The sequence below is a fragment of the Cynocephalus volans genome, chromosome X (assembly GCF_027409185.1).
Source record: "Cynocephalus volans isolate mCynVol1 chromosome X, mCynVol1.pri, whole genome shotgun sequence".
Taxonomy (NCBI): domain Eukaryota; kingdom Metazoa; phylum Chordata; class Mammalia; order Dermoptera; family Cynocephalidae; genus Cynocephalus; species Cynocephalus volans.
In genome coordinates, this window is record NC_084478.1 from 80481900 (window position 1) to 80505257 (window position 23358).

The 23358-nt window shown below is 43.0% G+C and overlaps 1 protein-coding gene across 1 annotated transcript; it reads left to right on the plus strand.

Annotated features, from left to right (window-relative positions):
- Nucleotides 1-673: 673 nt before the first annotated feature.
- GCNA (germ cell nuclear acidic peptidase) lies at nucleotides 674-22500 on the plus strand. The gene is given in 8 exon segments (XM_063084668.1): nucleotides 674-726; nucleotides 11869-11951; nucleotides 14736-15029; nucleotides 15032-15091; nucleotides 19251-19393; nucleotides 20711-20840; nucleotides 21848-22052; nucleotides 22359-22500. Coding segments are annotated over 8 exon segments (1110 nt in total).
- Nucleotides 22501-23358: the final 858 nt, after the last annotated feature.

Here is a 23358-nt window from a genome sequence, read left to right on the forward strand (position 1 = left end):
GAGGGGTCAAGGCCTGATTGGTGGAAGACTGGCTGGGGGGCGGCAGTAGGAAGGTAGACACGTGGCAGACGTGGTGGCCAGATTGGTGGAACACAGTGGGGGGGAAGTGGCCTAGTCTGGGTAAGACCACCTGAGAGTTGGGAGAAAGGGGGTGGAGAGGTCAATGCCTGATAAGTGGAGGACTTCCTTGGGGCGGGAGGTGGAGGAAAGGCGTAGGGAGGGTGGAGGCGGGGCGTGGGGGTGGGAGAGGCCTGATTGGTGGAAAACCAATGCATTTGGAGGCTAGAGAGCACTGCGCGAGGACTGAGTAAAGATTGGTGTATACTAAAGCCTTACAGTGAGGAGAAAATTTATCTAGAGGCTAGTTTGTTTCCTTTGCACACCTCCGTAACACGAGATGTTTGAGGTGACTTACCATCAGGGGTCTCCGTGTGCTTTGGGCTTTCATATTTGGAGCAAGGCGGGAATGGGTGCTACGCCTGGTCTCTAGTTTTCTCCATCTAGGAAAAGTCTGCAACAAAACAAATTTAAATACTTTTAATTTCACAGAGAAGTTTTGGCTTTAAATTAGGGTGAGTAAACTGCCCAAAGGTAAGTGCAGACTGCAGAAATGTCTCATAGGTTCTGAGTTCTGGTTTTCTTGAGAGAGTATGTTTTTGTCTTGATTAAAGACATGGACAGGTCTGAAGAACAGCCCGGCCAGTCGCACATCCAGGATGATGATTGGTGAGATTTGAAAAGTTCTATTTTCTCTTAGTTTGGTCTAACTCTGTTGGCAGAACAACTTTCTCAGAAAGTATGTGTTTATTTCATTTAGCGTCTGCACAGTGTACTTATAACTTGGTTAGTCATATGAAATGAGAATTGTAAAGAACGATCTTAGAATCTAGGAGTCCAGTCTCCTGTGCAATGCACGAATCCCTTGTATAACCCTTCTTTAGTGGCCAGGAGCTCACAACTCCATGAAGCAACACGATGCATGGTTGAAAATGTGTAATTTCTAGAAAGTTCTTCTATCTGATGAAATTCAAACCTGCGGTTAGGCAACTTCCACCCCGTTGTTGATAGTGCTGCCCTCTAGAGGGACGTAGATGAAGTATTTTTCTTCTCCATAATAATGGGAGGCATTTTATGAGCGATGTTTGTAAGTCTCTCTTCTGGAATGCCGCCCTATTTTTCCCTTCACAAATAGGCATGTAAGTGTATAACATGGGAGAAGGTACAAACCATAGACCAGAGAGTCTGGAAATAGTCGCAAATACATATGAAAATGTAGTTCACAATAAAAACCACATTTCACATCAGTGGGAAAGATGGATTTGGCTGAACATTTGGAAAAAAAAAGTTGGATTCTTACTTTATTACTCCTTATACCAAAATAAATTACACATGGATCAAATATTTAAAAAATGAAACCATTAAAAATGCTAGAGGAAAATATAGGTTGATTTTGTTTCCAATAATTTTTGGAGTGCAAAGTTCTTTCTAAGCTTTTTTTTTTTTTTTTTTTTTTAGAGATGACCGGTAAGGGGATCTTAACCCTTGACTTAGTGTTATCAGCACCACACTCTCCCGAGTGAGCCATGGGCTGGCCCTTTCTAAGTTTGATATCAAACAAAAACCATAAAAATGGCAAATAAAAAAAAAGTTTACATCTGATAAAGGGCTATTTTCTTTAATCTACAAGGAACTTTTATAAGTAAATAAGGTTAAAAAAGGTGAATGGTGAACAAACAAATAGAAAATGGGCAAAGAATATTAGAAGAAAGCGGTCAGGAAAAAAATACAAATGGCTCATAGACATTAAAATTTATTCAACTTTTAATTATACAGGTGTACTTCAAAAAGTTTATGGAAAGATTTGTATTATCTTTCAGATCTATTTTTCCATGAACTTTTTGAGGTACCCTTATATTATAATTAAAAATAAAAACATTTTAAATGAGATGCTGTTTTTCATAAATCAGATTGGCAAAGATAAGAAAAAGTTTTTTGTTTTTTGTTTTTTAAAAGATGACCGGTAAGGGGATCTTAACCCTTGACTTGGTGTTGTCAGCACCACGCTCACCCAGTGAGCTAACTGGCCATCCATATATGGGATCCGAACTCGTGGCCTTGGTGTTAACAGCACCCCACTCTCCCGAGCAAGCCACAGGCCTGCCCAGAAAAAGTTTGATAATACCCAGTGTTTGCAAATTTGTAGGAAAAACAGCAATCTCATATAGTCTTCTTGGGAGTACAAATTGGTGCAACCTTTTTGGAGGGCGGTCTGGCTGTATCAACACTTAAATGCCCATGCCTTTTGCCCCCGCAGTTCCACTACTAGGATTTTTTTTCACTTTTAAAACAATTTTATTGGGCCGAGCCCGTGGCGCACTTGGGAGAGTGCGGCGCTGGGAGCGCAGCGACGCTCCCGCCGCGGGTTCGGATCCTATATAGGAATGGCAATGGCCGTGCACTCACTGGCTGTGTACCGGTCATGAAAAAGACAAAAAAAAAAAAATAAAACAATTTTATTTAATTTCTTTATACATGCACTCACATACGCATAAGTTCATAGATGTGATTATATTATACATGTCCTTCATGTAGTTCAATCTTATTTTCTCTTGACTTCTTTCTTTATCTTCTATGTCTCTTTTCCCTGTAACCCATGCTAAATATTTGTGTCCTTTCAAACTTTTCTCCATGTTCATATAATCATATAGACATATACAGGCTGTTTTGTTCTTCGTTCAGATCTTTGAAAGAAGGATGTATTATTTAATTACCGGTACACAAAGAAATATGTACAAGGACATTTATTGCAGCATTGTTTGTAATAGAAAAAATTTGGAAAGAGCTTAAATGCCCTAAGGGTCTAGTTGAATAATTTACAGATCATGCAAAAAATGTGGTGAGAGCTATGTGTACTGATAGGGGAAAGACTAAGATATACGAAGTAAAAAATGCAAGCTGCAGAACAATCTATATAGAATAATACTATTTGTTAAAACAAAAAAGATATGTGCATTTGACTAGTGCTGATATGTGCTTATGCTTAAGAACTTTCTAGAAGGATAAATAAGGTACATTGTTTATTGCTGGTGAGTGGGACTGCTGGAGAAACAGGGACAAAGTGTGCCTCTTTCTCACTCTTCATTCAGTGTTCTTTATCAGTTACAAAAACTAGTAAACTTTATTGCCTGATAGTCATTAAAACGGGGGTGGAGGGCCGAGCCCGTGGTGCACTCGGGAGAGTGCAGTGCTGGGAGCGCGGCGACGCTCCCGCCGCGGGTTCGGATCCTATATAGGAATGGCCGGTGCGCTCACTGGCTGAGTACCGGTCACGAAAAAGACAAAAAATAAATAAATAAATAAATAAAATAAAAATAAAAATAAAACGGGGGTGGAGATTTGAAAAGACTGCAGCAAACAGACATTGGAAAATACACATTTTAGCTAGTAATAAAAGGAATGCTAATTTAAAAGTTATTTACATATTAAATTAGCAAATTTAAAATATTTCATGCTGCCGACATCATAAACTGATACAACCCTTTGGAAATGATTAATCAGATGTACCAAGAGCTATAAAATTGGACATACTTTTGATTAATTTGATTTGGGGGAACCAATTCTAGGAAAATCCAGTTGAGAAAAGTAATGAAATGCACAAGGATGCTTTTTGCAGCATTAATTTAAAAATTAAAGTAATATTTGTGTGATCAAAAATGCAAAAGATCATCTGCCTCTCCAAATACAGAAAACGAAAAAAAAAAAATGCAAAAGATCAAATCATAGCTCTCCATGACCCTCAAGTCACTCGCCCACAAATAGGGAGTGGGGCAGATGGTTGGCAGTAGTTGTCCTGAGAGGTAAATGGGAGCTCTGGTTTATTCAGCCCCTTGCAGATTTGGTTAACAGAAGTCATGTCTCTAGCATTTGATGATGAATTGATAAACCCAAGTTTCTGAAGCTACAGGTGCAAAGACCAGATCCCGGACTTATGGTTGGAGATAGGCTTTGAGGCTGGACAGCAACTCGTCAGTCTGTATACCCACCCTACCTGCAGATTGGGACCTTCCATTACTTCCCTGTGATCTGGGCACTGTATTTTCATTAATGCAGATAAGATTGTTAGTTGGTTTTTTTTTTGGCCTTCACATACATGGGCATACATGTGTAATTAAGTTTTACATGGAAAAAATTATTACTTAGTGAGTTCTGGTAGGCAAAATCCTTTCAAAGTATGGTGGGGGGGAGTAGAAAATAATAAAAGAGGTCCTTGGAATGACTTTTTGAGATTCATTTATACATTCAGTGATTCAACAAATATTGGTTGGTTAGAACACAATGCTATAACACCAAGGTCAGGGTTCAGATCCCCGTACTGGCCAGCAGCTAAAAAAAAAAATACTGATTCCTGACTTTGTACTGAACAATGTGAAACAAATACACTTCCAAGTCTTTGCATAGCTTACCGTCTGGGGTGGGGGATAGAAACATGTAAACAGGCAGTTCCAGTGGAGTGTGATAAATGGTGTTATGGGGCAGAAGTACATGATCCCATAGGAGCACAGAGGAGGGCAAGCATTATCTTGTTTACTTTTCACAACAGCCCTATGAAATAAATGGTTCTTTTACAACTGAGGCCCAAGAACTTGGTGTTACAGAAGTCTAGGTGAGAAGTGATGGTAGCTTAGAGTAGGGTGGAAATAGTGGAGTTGGAGAGATTTGGATGAATATATGTCACCTCTCTCAGGGTGATGGAGACGCAAAGGATTACTCAAAGCCCATTTCTCCAGAGCAGTGAGAGGCCTATTTCGGGGTTATTTCCTAGGAATTCTTCTCTCTTGAAGAAATCATTCTGGAATTAACCCCTTCTGGGTCTCTCACTGCTCTGGAGAAATGGGCTTTGAGCAATCCTTTGTGTCTCCGTCACCCTGGGAGAGGTGACAAATATACAACGTATTGTAATTCATCAGTTCTGAGATACCTTTTCACATTTTCACATTTCTGAAATTGGCATGCATCATACATCTGATGGCAGATTGTACTTTGGTAGTGTTTTTTCTTTCTTAGAGGTACATATAATAATGCATCTTAGCTTAGGTGAAGTATAGAGGTAGATTCAACAGGTCTTGCTGATGGATTGGATGTGGGAGGTGAGGGAAAAAGAAGTCAAGGATGACTCCTAAGTTTTTGGCTTGCATTACTGGGTAGGTGGTGGTGCCATTGACTGAGATGGGTAAGAATGTGGTAGGAACAAGGTTGAGAGAAAAAAATCAGGAACTCTGTGTTGGTCATGTTACATTTTAAATACTTACTAAATATCCAAGATGTGAAGTAAATGATTGGAGTTCAGTGGAGAGCTCAAGGCTATTAAGACGTGGTGTCTAGGGACAGTAGAACAAATGATCCAGGAGAAAAGAGACAATGATACAGCACAGAGTGCTGGAATTGCAGGAAGAAAATCCTTGAGAAGGCCATAGGGGATGAGATCCAAAGTACAAGGGAGGGAATTGCCTTAGTGGTAGGGACATTGTGTTTGCTGTTAACATAGAGAAGGAGGAGAGTCTGGTGTAGTTGCAGATAGGTTGGCAGATCTGTTGGTGGGAAGATGAGGGAGTTCCCATCTAATTGCTTATATTTTCCCAGTGTCGTATGAAGCAAGGTCATTAACAAAGTGAAGGGGGTAGGGAAAGGGGGGTTTGGCACTTTGAAGGCAGAAGTTCTACTGAAATACATAATGCAGGAGGTAGGGGACTGGTTTTTGTCCCCTACCTCAAAGCCTAATTAATGCTCTCTGCCCACTGACTAGTCTTTTTTAGCCCAAGAGTCTTTGTTTTGTTAATACTGTCACAAGATAGCCTTGATGATATGCAGGAATGCCATATTTTAAAAATTACCCTGTTATATTGAGTTTAAAATAATTAGATCAGAAAAGCAAATGGGTCACCTAGTGGGCTGGCTATTGTTTCAAATTTCTTTTCTTTTCTTTTCTTTCTTTTTTTTTTTTTTTGTTGGGGGTCAGCTGGCGGGTACAGGGATACAAACCCTTGACCTTGGTGTTATAACACCACACTCTAACCAATTGAGCTAAGTGGCCAGCCCGTTTCAAGTTTCTTGACAGTGCCAAATTTACTTAATTAGCATTCTCTTAATATTTTTAATTCCCAGTTTTGAGGAAAAAGAGGCTGTAACACTCAACTAGTGTTTGTTAAAATGGTCCTCTAGCTTCTTGCATCAGAATTGCTTGGGGGTGCTTGTTAAAAATGCAGTTTCTGATTCTAGTCTTTTGGGAACGAGGCTCATAAAAATTGTCTCTTTACTCTTCTGTCTTTGCCACTAGACTGTGAGATCCTTGGAAGTTTTATTCTTTTTCATAGCCCCAGTACCAAGCATATAGTAGATGCTCAATAAATGTGGAATCAATGAATGAATGAACCACAGATACACTCATATTTAATTATATTTATTAAGTTGCAAAAATTACCAAGGGAATATGGGCCCATAGTAAAAATAAACAATACAGAAGCATATAAAGTAAAAAGTGAAAGTCCACCCCTCCTGGTGGCAAATTTCACTTGGAAAAGGTACCAAAATCTGCCTTCTCTTTGACCATATAGTTCTTCCTTGGTGCTTTCCTTGGGCCACTTCTTTTGGTTACTGTCCAACCTGGAGTTTGATATTTTGCCTTTAGGGATTAGAGTGGGGTGCTCTGTCATGTAACTTTGTGTCATGTTTCTGATCTTTTGTTCCTTTTGCTTTACCTCTCAGAAATGTGTGTGGATGTGGGTGTGTAACACAAAAGTATGTAAGAAGATGAAGTATGAATCACTTTTTAGTTGTGTATAGTGCTGTTTACTGATAACCAAAGTCATGTATTGACCCATATCTGGGAAATCTTATACCCAGCAAGAGTTTTGTTTCCTGATTTAAAAAAACACACAACTGAAGCCTACCACTGAATAAGTCTACAGTGATTGATAAATGAATAGGAAATTTAATCAAGGGGGGTGAGCCAGCATGTATCTTGAAAGACGGACAACATATATTATATAATCAGCCCAGTATCAACCTCCAGGCCAAATTAAAAGTTCTAAAGAAGTAGTTGTCATTATCTTCCACCGAGTGAGGGAGATGCAAAAGATTACTCAGAGCCCCTGAGAAGCCCGAAGGGACAGCTCCCAGGGAAAACTTCAAGAGAGGAGAGCCCAGGCAGAGCTCCGAGTCAGGTTTTGCTTCAGTTTTTATTGAAAGACAAGAAAGTTACAGAAGAAAAACAGGTGGTTAATCAATCATAGTGAAAACATAAACAAACTGGCTATGTGACAATCTTTATTAAAGCAGATTGTAACTTAAAATAGTTTAAGCAATTTACCATCAAAAGGAGTCATAAAACTAAGCTATGTGATGTACAAAAAGAAACAATGAGATAATCACCATAGTGCTTAGCTCCGCAAGAAACTCAAAGAAACAGCTTAGGGCGAGATGTGAAACATCCCCCAAGCACTAACTAGCAGAATATCCTTGAAGATTTTAGCTCACATATTTTCCCATCATTTAGGTTTAGCTGCACCAAGAGCAACTGCCCGCAGAACAATCACTTTTTGCCGTGCTTCAATTCTCTTATGTACATCAAAGGCTTTAGTCCTGTGAAAGTTTCCTGGTCTTTCTTCATCTTAGCATTTCTACGTGTTTTCCTAAAGGGTTGGGCTTTGGCCCCCTAAGCTAGAGCCTCTGGCCTCCTAAACTACAGGACTTTGATCCTTCTACACTACAGGCTAAACTAAGGACTTTGGTCCTCTACACTACAGGACTTTGGTCCTTCTAAGCTACAGGCTTTGTCCCTGTGAAATACATGTGTTTTATTTCTATCTCATTAATGTCAATATCCTCCACAAGTAGTTTAGTCTAACATTTTATATGTAAAACTTGGACTTGCATAGAGCTTATCTGTCACAATAATAATGATAAGATTACCTATGATGTAGCCAGGCCCCCGCGGTGAAGTGGTGCTTATTGCGGTATGACTCCTCGGCTGGATTTTGGATCTGTGTAATGAATGGCTGACGGGATATCCAGTTGGCTGCTGACTGGTGAGCCTGAAGGGTCCTGAGCAAGAATGTGCTTTGGCTTTCTCTCAGGCAGTTCTGCACCGCTGTCTGGTAAGCTACAGCAGGAGGCAAAGCGGCCTGCCAAGGGGTGCTGAAGAGTGCATGCTGGGGTCACTGGTGAATTATAAAGTAGAGAAGCAAAAGGCCCCTGGCATCACCGTTCCCTGTAGGGAGCGATTGCAGCTTTTAAATCATCCTTGGTTGGCTCCCCATGACTTGAGTACTTGTCCATTTAACTAGATGGCAATCCCAATAAGTAGGCCCTCCCCAAGCAGTAACACCCTGAAAGCGGACCTCTTTGCTCTTTTGCCCTCTTGTTTTTTAGTTGCAATTTCTTCATCCTCAAATTCTTTCCCCTGTGGCCCCTTTCTCAGGATTCACTTTCATATCTTTAAGTAGAAATAAATCATTTGGCAGAAAACAGGCCTCTCACTGAAGGCCAATGATACTCAGCCAACATTTCCCCCTATCTTTGATTCAGCAGTAGAGTCTGAGCAGCTTGTTGCTTTTAATTTTTTTCACCTCCGCTATTGTGATCCTAATTTCCTAAGGGCTTAAAGCCCTTACAAGCTTTTTGCATTTCAGAAACTCTGATTGGTTGTTCTCTTCATTTATTTGAGGTTTTTGACATTTAGTTGCTTATGATGTTGATAGCCTTCCTTTTAAAAAGTATCTGTTTAATTTTTGCAGTTACATTCTTACTCTTGGTTCCAGCAGTGATGAAGAACGTGAGGCCTGTAAGTAAAGAGTCCATTCAAAGCAGTAATTTACATTGTGAAGAGTCTTTGCAGAGATGACTGAGATGGGATTTAGGGCGTTTGATAGAAACTGGTCTGAGGTTCGTCTCATACAGGGCAATAAGTTGGTGAAATGATGCTTATTTCCTTACTGTCAGGAGCATAGGGAGTTCTCTGTGCTTCTTTTCCAATTTATTTCCTTTACCTTTTTTTGGCTGTGGGTCTCCTTACTTTTATTTCCTCTCTATCTTTCATGAGAGATGTAAATTTTAACCAGCTGTAGTTTATGGACTTCAGTATTAGGGAGTTCAAGACACAGGCAACCAGGTTTTATCATGCTTCAGATGCTTTCTAATGCCCTCTTTCTCTGATTTAGCTGTGGCCAAAATGGAAGCACAGAAGAGAAAGGTCGGGTGAGTAGGAGAATTACTGAAACTGGACTTTTTTTTTAAGGAAAAGAACCCTGATGTTCTGGGTAAGAAGATTTAAGAGTAAGCAGCACATTTCTTCTGTGAACACTGTGTGGTGCTCAGCAGGATCATAATGGGTGTTTGACTCCACAACTAGGTTCAGAATTTTAGACTCTTTATCTCCCAGCCCATGATCTAATTGGTCAGTTTCTTTTTCAGAATGTCTTGTGCACAGTGCCTTAACTTCCAGTCTCCACCAGTCCAAGCCCTGACCGGTTTTTATTCCTTTTTAAGTGGACTCCTCACCCTGATCTCTTCCTCCTCTCGTCCAGTCTGCATGCCACTTCCAGATGAATCTCCCGAGGCACTGCTTTAATCATATTGATTCCCAATTCAAATAGCCCATCATATAAAGATCAAGCTGCTTAGCCCCATATTTAAAGCCCTCTGTGATCTGACCCTAACCTGTCTTTCAGCCTTTTCTACTACTATTCCTATTAATGAACTCTCTGCTCTAGCCAGAGCTAGATGAAGAAATGTTGCCCAGGTGCCAAACTATAGGGGGGTGCTGAAAAAATTATTGGAATAAATCTGAAAGATGGTGCTAAATAAGTATGGTTTCCACACTCATCCTTGAATTACTGTAGAAATGTGAATTGGTCATTCCTGCTCCCCTCATCAGGCTAAATAGTGCTGTCAAGTGGGAAAAATTCTTTTCTGGCTAGCCCTGATTTATCTCTTAAGTATTTTTGCAACATGTAAGCCATTAAGCCAGCCACCAATGTGTGAAAAGTCATTTAAAGTCAGAAGTTGCAGTCAGCTGAAATTCTAGAATCAAATTGGGCATTGTATAAAGCCATTAATTGGAGACGATACTTTTGAAGTCAAGCTTATTGAGGTATGAGTTACATAAAGCAAAATTCACCCTTTTTAGGTGTACAGTTTGGATTTTGACAAATGTATGAGGTAGTGTAATTATCACCAGCATCAAGATGCAGAGGATTTCCATCACTGTTATTTACATTTTAAATGGTCTATCATGGCTCCTAAGAAGTATTCTGGCTTACAGTATTGTATATACTAAAATCCTTACTTGATAATAAAAAAGTATCCCATTTTTAAATAGAAAAATTGATTTCTTTCAGCCTCCACTTGATAGAGGCCAAACAAATATTTAAAGAAAATCTGTTTTAAGGGGCCTGCGAGGAGTGCCCACAGGTCTTGGTCCAGTCCCAGGTGGCTTCTGTATATGGGATACTCTAGCAAGAGTGGATTTGGGGAGGAAGGTGATGTTTTGGGCATGTATATACATATGTAGGATTGGTAGCCCAATTCTTAGGAAGCAATTGGATTGGCATGAGAGGGCTGTGAATATACCTTGGGAGTGCGTTGGAGAAGAGACATGAGGAGTGGATGGAAAGGTGAGACAAGAACCAAAAGACAACTGTGTTCCAGAAATCAAGAAAAAAGAATTTTAGGGATGGTATGGTCAACAGCATAGCAAATGCCCATCAACTCAATGAAGTAATGCCCTCTTTCTAAGAGCAGGACCAATGCCACTTAAGATAGCCCCTCCATTGTGTGAAAGTTAGGTGGGAAAGTGGGGGGTGGGGGGTGGGAGGAGCTCCGCTAACTGCAAAATTAGCTCATGTACTGTTGGCTTGCTTGCATTGGCTAATACCTCTTGGCGTGGTGATCAGGCGACCAAGTTGCTGCGCTTGCAGCTTTAAAAACTGAGAACAAAGACGGTTCAGGGCCGCACCTTGAATTGGCTGGTGCGGTCCCAGCCACTGGAAATAAAAATCTTTTTCTCTTTTTCTATATGTCTCCAAGGGTGATTTTCTCCCAACGCCTATAACATTCAGCAGCTTAAAAGTGGTGAACATGGTGGAAATAGATTAACATTTGTGTCTTGTTGTAACAGGTACAGTCAGGTCCTGTAACAGAGTTTTAAGTATTTTTCTTTCTCATCATTAAAGTGTGTCTTTACCTATGGCACACTGTTTGGAAAATACAGGAGGGTGGCAAATTTTAACTTGCCAGAACCTGTGACCCAGATACCAGGGCCAGCTGAAAATGAGGGCCCAGGGGATGCTCACCCCTGGAACCTGGGTGGCACAAGGGCACTGCTGAGTTTGGCTCCTGCCAGAGCAGTCTGTCAGAGAGGGAGTGCTGGCTCCAGGCTGCTGAGAGTGGCGCTGAGGAGAAGACTTCCTGCTCTAGAGCTGCCTCTCTCCGTCTGTTGCCCTCTACCCTTTTCAGACAGTTGGATCTCAAAGTTGATAAAAATAACAATTAGCTAGACACTTCCCTGATCAATTTTTCCCTTGCACCAAAGTACATCCCCTCTGACAGAGCCCATTTCACCCTCAGTACCGACAATCACCTCCTTTGGAAAGGATGTGAGACAGATGGAAAGTTGCAGCAGAAAGATGGAAAAGATGAAACATCAGGAATAGCAGGAAGATTCAGTAGTTCCAAAGAAGGGGAACAGTTACTGCGGGAAACAGACAAAAGACAGACAAGTGATCATGTTCATTGTAGAAAAGGTAGAAAATGTCATGGAGAGAAGAATGTTGTGTTCACATTTCTTTCTTGTTTTTCCGTTTCATCACTCAGCTTTATTGTGGTGATTGACTCTGATTCTAATGATGAATACTTCTGTGAAGGAGAGAAAGCTAAGTTATCCGAAATTATAGAAGGCAAGTATACTACTCATTAGAGAAGTGACTGAGCTCTGAAGCCTCATCATGCACAGTAGTTTGGGGATCAGAATCAGCAAACTTTCCATTTGGAATCGCTTTGTAGCAAGTGCCACCATTTATTTGCTCCTGTGTGCAGTATGTGGATCTGGCTGGGTTCCCTACTCCCTGGTCAGCTTCCGAACACAGCAACAACTGGTACTTGCTGCCTTAGACCTCAGGCGTGCCCCTCAGTAGAGTGCTTACCTGCCTAGAACTGTACCCAGGGAGCAGAGGGGAGAAAGGCAAGAACTGGGGCTGAGAATTGTGGAGGCTGCTCGGCTACTCCATTGTCCTCTCTTTCCCTCATCCTCTCCGTGCGGGAGAGGAAAGGAGTAAGAGGCACACTCTTTCCTCTTCCCAGCTAGCCGGAGACTTGGATGGGTGATGGTTTGGACCAGCGGCAGGGGCATGTCGGAAATCCTCGCTTCCTCCCTGGAGCTGTTGGCCTTTGCCTTTAGTTATTGCCTTTGTTTTCTAGAGATTCCTATTTTCCTTAGGCCCTGTTTCCCACAGCAGATCCTTGCCTCATTGGATTCAGAGGCCCTTTTAACCTTTCAGGAGGCTCGGAGCTTTACTCACAGTTCAGAACCTGCTCAGGGACATGAAACAGGAAGACTAGAAGCTTCTTTTTTTTTGACTGGTAAGGGGATTGCAACCCCCGGCAAGGTGTTGTCTGCACCACACTCAGCCAGTGAGTGAACCAGCCATCCCTATATAGGATCTGAACCCATGGCCTCGGTGCTCCCAGTGCCACACTCTCCTGAATGAGCCATGGGGCCGGCCCTAGAAGCTTATTGAGCATTAGGAATAGTATTTCATTGATTTTTGTTCATTCAGTACCAGGTGTAGGACATGATACAGAGGCACCTGGTTGATGTTTGCTGAGCTGAACTCAGTTGAAAATGGGAGGCCCTTAAAGTACTGGCTACTTCTTAGATAACTAACCAAGAGCTACCATTGGCCAATTTCCTGGCTAACCAAGATATCAGAGCAGGGAGAGGAGAGGTGGCTTGGAACCCTAGTCTCCTGCTGTTTCACTGCCTGTCCTCTCGAATATCTTTCCCCCCTCCCCCTCTGTAGCTCTAGGTGGCTGTGCCTGTGTAGGACAGAGGTCCTGGTGCAGAGTAGCAGGTCTGACATGACAGCTACTCTAATGCAAAGGGAACCCCCAGGGAGGCAGCTTTAGAGCAGATCATGAGTGAAAGAGCCAGAAACCCGTCCATCACCATAGGCCACCAGTTGCTGACTCCTGGAATCAGAAGAGATGTTCTTTTGAGGGTGAACTTTCAGCTGCGGCTGCTCCTACCTTTCTGACCCATGGACTCTACCTGTGGGCACCCACTGACTTTGCATGTGTCTCTAGTGTTCTGCACATGGCATTTCTTTTGTTACTGTAGTGAAGTTAGGTAATTTTATAGAAAAAAAGGTCCAATGAGCTTTAAACATACTTTCAAACCTCACTTCTAACCTCTAGCGTTTGTCAGTGCACGTAGTAATTTTTTATGTATCGTAAGCAGTGTGTCCCTATCTTTTTTTAATTTTTTATTTATTTTTTATTTTTTAGTTTTTTAAAAATTTCAACCGAAGGTGGGAAATATTTAAATTTTCTAGGAAAGATGACTTTTTACCATAGGAACACCCACTCCTTTTCTCTTTCCTTATCGCATATTTGAAGTTCTTTCATAATTGATTCAAATAATGGATGAGACTCTCAAAATACACCTATCCCAAATCTGCAATTTTAGGATAAAGAGTTTTTGCATTATAAATATATCTTCACATCTTGCCCATACCATGATTTAGATTTTTTTCACATCCAGGATCTTGGAAACCTAGAACTTGAGCTCTGAACTGACACCAGAGAGCATGTGGATGTTTCCAGATGACAAGACGCTCAGTGCAGACAGTGATGTTTTGAATGTCCCCAAGGCCTCTTGAGAGTGCTGATATCAGGACCTAACTCTTGACTCTTACTCAGTGGTTTTGAGAGCTTTGCACTTACAGACTAATTTTAAAAGATGAAGTTTTGGGCCGGCCCGTGGCTCACTCGGTAGAGTGCGGTGCTGATAACACCAAGGCCCCGGGTTCGGATCCCATATACGGATGGCCGGTTCGCTCACTGGCTGAGTGTGGTGCTGATAACACCAAGTCAAGGGTTAAGATCCCCTTACCGGTCATCTTTAAAAAAAAAAAAATAATAAAAGATGAAGTTTTGATAACCAACATAGAGTTGTCAATTTTTAATTTGTGTAATGAAGGAAAAAAATTCCAACTACCATCTGCTATCTCCGTAATTTCGTAAAGAGAACTAAGTTTAGCTGGGACATAATCATACAATGAAGGACACTCCATTAAATTATAGAAATTTAATTTGGGGAAAAAACCACTACTTTATTATTCTAATTTCTCATTTTGCTGTGGGCCAGTGAAATATACAAGCCTGCTGACCTGTGTTTGGGAACCACTGAGCAACTACATCATGCTACTTAGGGAATGCGATTTGAAAATTGCCATTGGACTTTGATTGCTATTTTATCTGTCACTGCTCTCAGTAAAATAAAAAAGAAATAGAGGGAAAACAATCCAAAATAACTGGGATTCCTAACAGTGATTCATAACGCCGCTGTTCGCGGCTTATTTAATTTGTGCTAAATAATCTGCTGAAGTTTAATGTATAAGAAGGGGGCGGGGGACTATATTTACATATAATTGTGTCTCAAATTTCATATGAGGATCTGGAAGACTTATCTGATACTGACGTGGAGCCTACCATCCAGGAGCCTCCAACACTTATTTCTGATGATGATGATGATGATAGTAGTGATTTGGAGGGTCCTGTGCTCGAAGACTTGTGTGATCAGGGCCAAATTTCCTCAGCTGAAAAAGAGCTGGCTTAGGCTGCTACCTTCCGTCGCAAATCACATGCTGGTGTTGGTGAGCAGGTTTTTGGTAAAAAATCTCTGCCAGCCACCAAATATGGTCTTAAGGCTAACGTAGAGATTTTAGATAGAAAGTTGCCATCTGATGATGAGCCTGTGTCTTGGTGGAACAACCGAAGAAAAGAAAGGAAAAAACCAAAAATCTCTGCGTGACACTTGGTAAGCCAGTAATGCCAAGTATGCCTGTCCCAGCGCCTGTGCCTCGCCAGCCAAGTGGGCCTTCCCTACCTTTTCTGCTGGACCTGCCTGTCTTGTCGGGTCTGCCCATCCTGCTTGCCAGCCCCCTGCTGTTTCAGCAACTTCCTAGTGGCCAAGGGAGGCAGCCATCCCAGTGACCAGGATCTTTCTGGGAGTGAGGGAAGTTTGCCCCCATCTTTCTCATGCTCCCATATTTTAGTATTTGCTGTTGTGCCCTCCTGGGTGCGTTCTCCCTGCACCTTTTGTCCTGAGTATATCCCACTTTTCTTAGGACCTAGCCCAATTGTCATTTCCTCTGCAAAGCCGTAAGTCAGAGTTGCTCCTCAATCCTGGGTTCCCAGAGTTCTAGAGCCTGTTTCTTCTAAAGCGCTAATCACACTGTGTTGTAATATGTTCCTAAGTCTGTCCCCCAGTAATCTGAGCCTCTTTACAGGAGGACTCCTACTCTTCTTTTAGTCTCCCTCAGGGTCTAGCCTGGTGCTTGGCATATAATAGATGTTTAATACATTATTTTATTTTATTTTTTTAAAAGATGACCGGTAAAGGGATCTTAACCCTGGACTTGGTGTTGTCAGCACCACGCTCTCCCAAGTGAGCCACGGGCTGGCCCCTATGTTTAATACATTTTTAAAATAAATGCATGAATGACACTAACTATTGATACATAAGTCTCTGGCTGAAGCAGCCAGCAGTATGGGTCCTAGGGGAAGGTAGAAAGGTCTGGCTTGCACAGTGGATGAAGGTGCTGCCTGGGAAGTGAGCCACTCCTCAGAGCAGGTGCCTGAGCTGTGGCATGCCTTCCGTGGATGGCGCAGCCTCTGACACCAAACTTGCGTACCCTCATTATAGGCCTCGGTGCCCACGACAGAACCCTCCCCAGCTCACTCTGCTGGCAGCTCTGCGAGTCATGGCAGGTGAAATCATTCAGGATGACTGATGCAGCAGTATGCAGGCTTCAGGCAGTTTTGTTTATAGATGTTGCTCTGGGCTTGGTTGTGAGGGTTCTTCCTGGGTTTACCTTTCTGTCAGTTGTTTGATGGTATCCATTTTCAGGGTACAGATGAACTATTATCCTTTCAGCTGTTAAAGAACGAAAGACACGTGGGCCTTCAAAGAAAAAACCCACAGCAACTGAAGTTGAAAAAGGCAAGACTGGGTATGTACTGCTTGTGTTCAGTTGAACAGGAATTGATCGCATGATTGTTGCATGTTAAGCAGTCCACTGGGCACTTGGGGGGACACTTCAAGGGAATGAAGGAGTCTGGTGTGGAGGGGCATGCTTCCTTCTTTGAACATGGGGGGCTTCAGGGGGCACACTTGGCCAGGGTCCTTGCAATTAACTGGTCAGGGTGGGGCCCTTCTGCCACCTCAGCAGCTCTGACCTCTTGAGGTTTCCTTTGTTCTTGAACTCAGATCAAAGAATGATGTGTAGCCAAACGGCACTTTTTTCCAGCCTGAATACAGCCTCATGGCCAGCAGTTTGCAGTAAGCTAAGGCAAACGCAGTGGGAAGTGGTGAGAAGGTGGAACTGACGTGTCGCTCTGTCTGCTGGAGTTGGAGGGAGGGCGGTCAAGATGGTCTTCCAGGTTTCTCTAATGTTTTGGGTGAACCCAGTTACTCTTACTACTGTGTATATCCTTGTGCATTTTTAAAACTTAAATGTTAGGATGAAACAGATTGCTTCTAGTTCCTTTGGTTAGCTACATATAGATCAGAAAACAGCTGATCATTTAGACCAAAGACATGTTAATACTTAAAGCAAAAGATTAACACATTGTCTCATTTAGATTCCAGGAGCTTCTGATTTTTTCCCTTAAAATATGATATAGTAAGCATAATTGTCTTTGTTTTACTTGAATTCAGCAGGAGTATATAATTATATCTGAATTATTTTACAAGAGAAGGAAGTATTTGAAGGACTGTATGTTATTTCTTAACCTGCATTTTGGGACAATAAATGCATCTTAAGGGAGGGGGAAAGGAATGATGTGTCAGGCATTGGGGCTACGGAGCCACTCGGATGTGGACGGAAGGTCCTCTTTCAGTGCTTTTTCTGGTGAAGGCAGCAGCTGCAGCTCCCATGCACTCTCTTAGGATGGATCCCCTTCCAGCAAGGTTTCTTCTGGACTCCTAGATATATATATTCAGCTGCTTTGCCCATAGGGACATATGTCTTGGGTAGCTCCCAGGTTGCTTTGCTAGAGATGTGGCAAAAAATGGAGACGCTGCCCCTTGGTGTTGGTTTGCATCATTCAAAGGAGGCTAGCTTGTCTGCCTCGTAACTGTGTCAGTCTGGAGGCTTCCTGTTGTGCTTAGTGTTGTTCCTGCATAGGCTGTTTGCTGGTCATGGTGACTGATGTACCTAGTTTGGGGTCTTGTTGGCTCCCCTGATGTGGAGACGCTCAGCCTGCAGTAAAGTGGCATAGGCCTTGAGGTGACAATATCCTAAGCCACAAGGCCAGCTCTCCATGTGCACACTCACAGGGGTCACAGGCCCTGCCCCTGCTGGATCCTGCAGATGGTTCAGGTTTGCCTTTTCTCACGCAAATTTGCTTTCAAACCTAAGTAACTGGAGGCAGCAATTTTGAGTCATGCGCATCAGGCTTTAGGATGAAAACCATTGCATTAGCCTCCTTTGCCTTGTCTGGTACCTTCCCCTCTCTCCACCCAACCTCCTCACATAGGGTTCATTTTGTGCCTCAAGGGTTAATGAATGTTCTAGCAAAATCTAAGTCTCAAGGGTTCCGTTAAGTCAGAAACTCACTGTGTTTGCTCCTGTTTTATCTTTCCAGTTCTGTAGGCTTATCTCTCTGGACTTGTGGGTTGTTCCAGCCAAGACAAAAATGCTTCAGTTTAAATAAGTGGTTATTACAAGTGTGAGTCCTTTATGTGCTCAGCACTATTCTTTGCCATTTGAATTAGGTGGCAGTTGTGGTTTAATGGAAAGACCTTGAGGATTGGGTCAGAAGATTCATTGTCTCTGTGATCTTTGGACAAGTCACTTAACCGCTGAGCTTCAGTTTCCTGTCCGCAAAGTGGCGATTGTAAACAATAGCAATAGCTTCTTTGCAGGGTGCTTGTGAGGATTGAATATGATAATACGAAAGGAAGTATGGTCTTCTCAGTAGAGGTGGCCAAGTGGTCATTCTAGGCCATGGGAAAATAGGTTGTGCCCAGGCACGAATGCAGGAAGTCCCAATTTGTGTCCAGGGAACATTTAAGTTGCCCAGTTTAACTACAGTGGATACGGTAGCCAGAAATAGAGGTTGGGATCAGATTAGATTGCCCTGGGTCTTGAATGTCAGGCCATGCAGTCAATGAAAAGCTAAAGGAGGACGTTAATTGGAAAGTGCCTAGGAAAATGAGCCTGGAGGAGGGTATGCAGTTGGATTAGGAGAAAAAGAGCTTGGAGGTAAGGAACGCAGTTAGAGGAATACTGTGGTATCGGGGCATAAAGGGGAGGACAGGAACTTGAGCTAGGGGCGTGACAGTGGGGATGGGATGGAGGGGCTGTCTGGAGGGAGTCATGTGAAGATGTCAGTTTGTCTCAGTGCCCAGTTGAACATGGGGTAAGGGAGAAAAGGAATTTAAAATCCTTCTGAGGTTCTCAGCTAGTTATAATAGAAGTTTGATAATTGAGCATGTTGAGCTGGAGATATCCTCGTGTTAGTTGGACATTTGCATCAGGCAGTTGTAAATTCAGAACTAGCTCTCAGGAGAGAACTTGAGACTGCAAATACAGGTATGGGGATCAGTCCTGTGAAGGTCAAAACCATGGGCTTCCCATCTCTGAGAATGTGCAGAGTGGGGGAAAAGGCTACGAATGGAAGCTGAAGAAATGCCCTCATTAAAGAGCTGAAGGGAAAAGGGAGCAGCAAGTTTTCCAAGTCTCTTTTTTTCTTTTTTTTTTTGGTCGTTTTTTCGTGACCGGCACTGCACCGGTCATTCCTATATAGGATCCGAACCCGCGGCGGGAGTGTCGCGGCGCTCCCAGCGCAGCACTCTACCGAGTGCGCCACGGGCTCGGCCCTCCAAGTCTCTCTTGACATGACCTTTATGCACGCATTTGTTCTACCTATTTCTTTACCTATACAAAACTGAGTTCAATTTATCTTTGCAGCCACTCTGTGCAAAATACCTGGCTGTTTCTGGCGTGATGTTGAAAACTTGAAACAATATTCTGGAAAGAATTTCAAGAAGAATAAGGACGAACTGGTTGAGAAAATCTGCCACCTGTTTAACAGCTCTGTCTTTGATAAAAAGGTAGACTCGATGGCTAAGCATTGACTGAGCACCTGAAGACCTCCTCATACTTCCTGTCCTTGAGAAGTGTCAGTTTAGGTGGGGAGGTCATACATGAAAGAAATCGAGAATGTTTATGAGTTACAATGTGTGGGACAGACTGTCATTACCTCAGGAGATCAGCAGAGGGAGAAATGGCTGAGAGCCTGAGCAGGCGGGAAATAGGATTGATTGCCTGGAGGAAGTGAGACTTGTTCTGGTTCTCAAAGCACAGCAAGTGGTGAGAACAACAGTGATGGGAGAGGGCATGTGCTGAGGCTTGATTACCGGGAAGAGGGTTCACACTGATGGATAATGGGGAAGAGACGTGCGGCCTCGGGCAAGTTACTTAACCTGTTTGCCTCAGTTTCCTCTGGGGATAAAACAGTACCTACTACCTCGTAGAATTATTGTCAGGCCCACGTAAGTTAATATACATTAAGTGCCTAAAACAGGGCCTAGGACACAGTAAGCTCATTATTTTTTGATAGCTTAGGGCCAGATAATGGAGGGCCTTGGGAGTCTGGTTGGAGGAGGTTAAATTTACCTCAGTAGGCACCACTGCCCAGGGATGTGATGTAGCATGAAGTGGCTGCTGAAAGAAATTAACCTGACTGTAGCCTGGGAGTATGGACTAGATTAGAGAGAATCTGGAGGCAGAGAGACCTATTGGCCACTAGGTTTTTCAGACTTTTTATTGTCTCGGGTGACAAGACTTTCTGGAGGTTTGGTTAGAGCACGGTGTTATAACACCAAGGTCAAGGGTTTAGATTCCCATACTGGCCTGCTGCCAACAAGAAAAAGACTTTATGGAGGGAAATTCTTGCATCTTCCTAAAGGTTCCCCAGCCTTTAGTGCCTTCCTGGTGAAGTGGTGTCACATCAAACGAGCAGAGCCTGAAGTGTTCTGAGTCGCATTTTCAGTTCTGCCTCGCCACTGTCACACACAGATTTCTGTCTCACCCACCTCAGCAGCTTGTGCTTCTCTGCTTGGCCGCCCCAGACTTTTGTGTCCACACAAGGGAGCACAGATCCTGCCCTCACCTGGTCTCGGCAGTCTCCCTCATGTCCCGAATGCCTATTGTCTTTACCAGGACGTCAACTTGGCTTTTATTCTCCCCAGAATGATTAGATTTATGTGCCCTTTAAATAGATTTCTTCTCAAACTTGGCTGTGAGCAAAGAACCTGGGGGAGAAAATTCTTTTACTTTTTATTAGAGGGAGAAAAACTCTTGAGTCAGTATTTTCTGGTCTGCTTAGAACTGTTTTCTGATCCCTTCTGTTTGCATTTCATTCTCAGCTGCCGGAGAAGATGGATATCAGCTGGAACAACAAGATGCTGAGAACTGCTGGCTTATGCACCACTGGCAGGAAAAAGAGGGAGCCCTATGCCAAGATTCAGATTTCTCTGCAAGTCTGTGATTCTGTAGGTGACAGTAGGGGCGTGGCAGCTTTACCACTGTGCTCTTTCCTTCCAACACTGTGCCTGTTCAGTTACTCTTAGCTGGCAGCCCATGTCAGTTTGAACTGTCATTCCTGGGTGGACAGGCCTACTGAGTGTTGTTTAGAGGACATTACTACTGGTTCTCTCACCATTCCTGCAAACCCAGCCCATCAGTCTTTCTACTACGCTTACTTTCTCTCTGCATATCCCCCTTGCCAGCAGCAGCGTCTGCACTGTCTCAGTGGCTGAGGTTCAAGGTCTCCTATATCCAGCCAGTCACCAAATCTTCCTTCACAATAACTTCCTATCATCACTGCTTATCCATCTTTGCCTCTGCCCAGGTATGGGCTTCATCCCCTCACTCTTCATCTGTTCAGTCTCCTGCATACCGCTGCATTGCTTTCTTGCTGAGAAACCTAGGAGGTCACAGTCACCTGCCCCCAGTCAGCTTGGCCGGTTGTGTCTCTCACTGTTTCACTGCCTGTGGCTCCAACGAGGCCGTTTTCACACTGGCCTTCAGAATGCATCTCACACCTTCCTGGCCCCACTCCTTGCTCACATTTTCCTCCACACCCAGAAAGGCCTTTCTCACTTTGCTAATCCAGTCAGTTGTTAAGGGTCCAGCTCAGATCCCCGTTTCCCTGTGGAGCTTCTCCAGACCAAATCCCATGGCCATAGCAATTGCTCCCCACCTTGTCCACTTCTGTTCCTGGAGGGCAAAAACCAGGTCTTGCCCAAATCTGTCTCTAGCAGCACCCCACAAAAACATGAGTACATTGAAAAGACTTACTTACCTAAGGAAGGCTCTTTTTGCCATTAACAAAATCGGCTTGAAGTAGGTGGAATTTGGAATTCCTCTTGGAATCTTGGGAAGGTAACACTCATGCCTGCCTGTGTATGCTTCTGGAAGATGGCTTTGTTGGGGGGGGGTGAAAGTTGAGGGGTTGTGAATCAGTTTTAGTGCTCACAGTTTCTTTTCATTCCTCTTCCAAGACTGACTCTGGGATACCCTGATCCATGAGCTATGCCATGCAGCCTCCTGGCTGTTCGATGGTGTCCGTGATTCTCATGGTGATGCATGGAAGTATTATGCCAATAAATGCAACATGGAGCACCCGGAGTTGCCCAAGATCACCCGTTGCCATAACTATAAGATTAACTACAAGATTTATTATGAATGTACTCAGTGCAAAGCCAGGTAAGACCCTTCTCCTCAGACTTTTTCCAATTACCTTTTTACTACGGCCTCCAAGTAGCCCTTCAGTGATTTTATTAGTAGGTAGATGGCTATCTGACTTGAGGAGTAAAATCTCTCTACTCCTTTATGTTCTCTCTGTCCATTATCTTCCCTAATTTGAGCTAGCCTGACCACTATTGCTGCTTGGTTCCTCACTCTGAGAACCCATAGAAAATTATTTTTGGGGGCCCAAGGCCAACATCTCAGAGCTGGTGCTGAGGTACAGTGACTGATTCCTTTGTTGTGTGGTGTCCCTTTCCTCTCTAGATTTGGCCGCTATAGCAAATCGTTGAAAATCAGTCGCTCCATCTGTGGCAGATGTAGGAGGCCTCAGGTCATGGTGCCGTTAACTTGGAAAGATGGAACCCCCGTTAAGCCCCATGTGAGACCATTTGCCAAATATGTGTAGGAGAATTACACAATAGTTGTGAAGGAGGTCACCGGGAATAACCATGGGGATGTGATGAAGAAGCTTGGCAAAGATTATCTTGCCAAAAAGCAAAAGCAAGTTCCTTAAGGTTATCTAAGAGTATTCTTATGTGAGCTGGATTCTTTACTGGTAAGAAGTTTTAGAAAAATCTCTGTTTCTGTGAAGTTATGAATGAAATGATGTTTCTGCTGTTGACAGAACTGGCGCCATTTTAAGAAAACCCCTCCATTTTGTAAAAACTCAGGTGGGAAAAACCTGGGCAGGAAAATGTGGGAGGGTCTGGGAGGAGCCATGCTAACTGCAAAATTAGCTTATGTACTGTTGGCTTGCTTGTATTGGCTAATAACTCCTAGCGCGGTGATCGGGCGACTGAGTTGCCGCGCTTGCAGCTTTAAAAACCGAAAGTAAAAACGGCTCGGGCCGCACTCTGAATTGGCTAGTGTGGTCCCAGCTGTTGGCAATAAAGTTTTATTTTTTTCCATATTGGTCTCCGAGGGTGATTTCTCCCAACGCCTATAACATGAATATTAGAATTTAAATACCTTTTTTAGATTCATGTTATTAACGATGATTGTGCTTAAACAGGGGTTTTATTGCTAACCATTTTGTGCCCTTGATAGTACTCTGAAGCCCTTTGGATCCACCTTGGGTCTTACTTTGACTCCATAGTTTTAACATGTAGTACAAAATGTTAAAGAAAAATGAGTTTTTGAGAGTGGCAGGTTGAGAGAATGAGAATAACGCTGGAAAGAGAACAAGTTTTAAGGGCAGCACTTCAAGACCAGGGCTGCTATCAGAATCTGTTAAATCTGCCTAGATGTAAAAACAAACATGCTT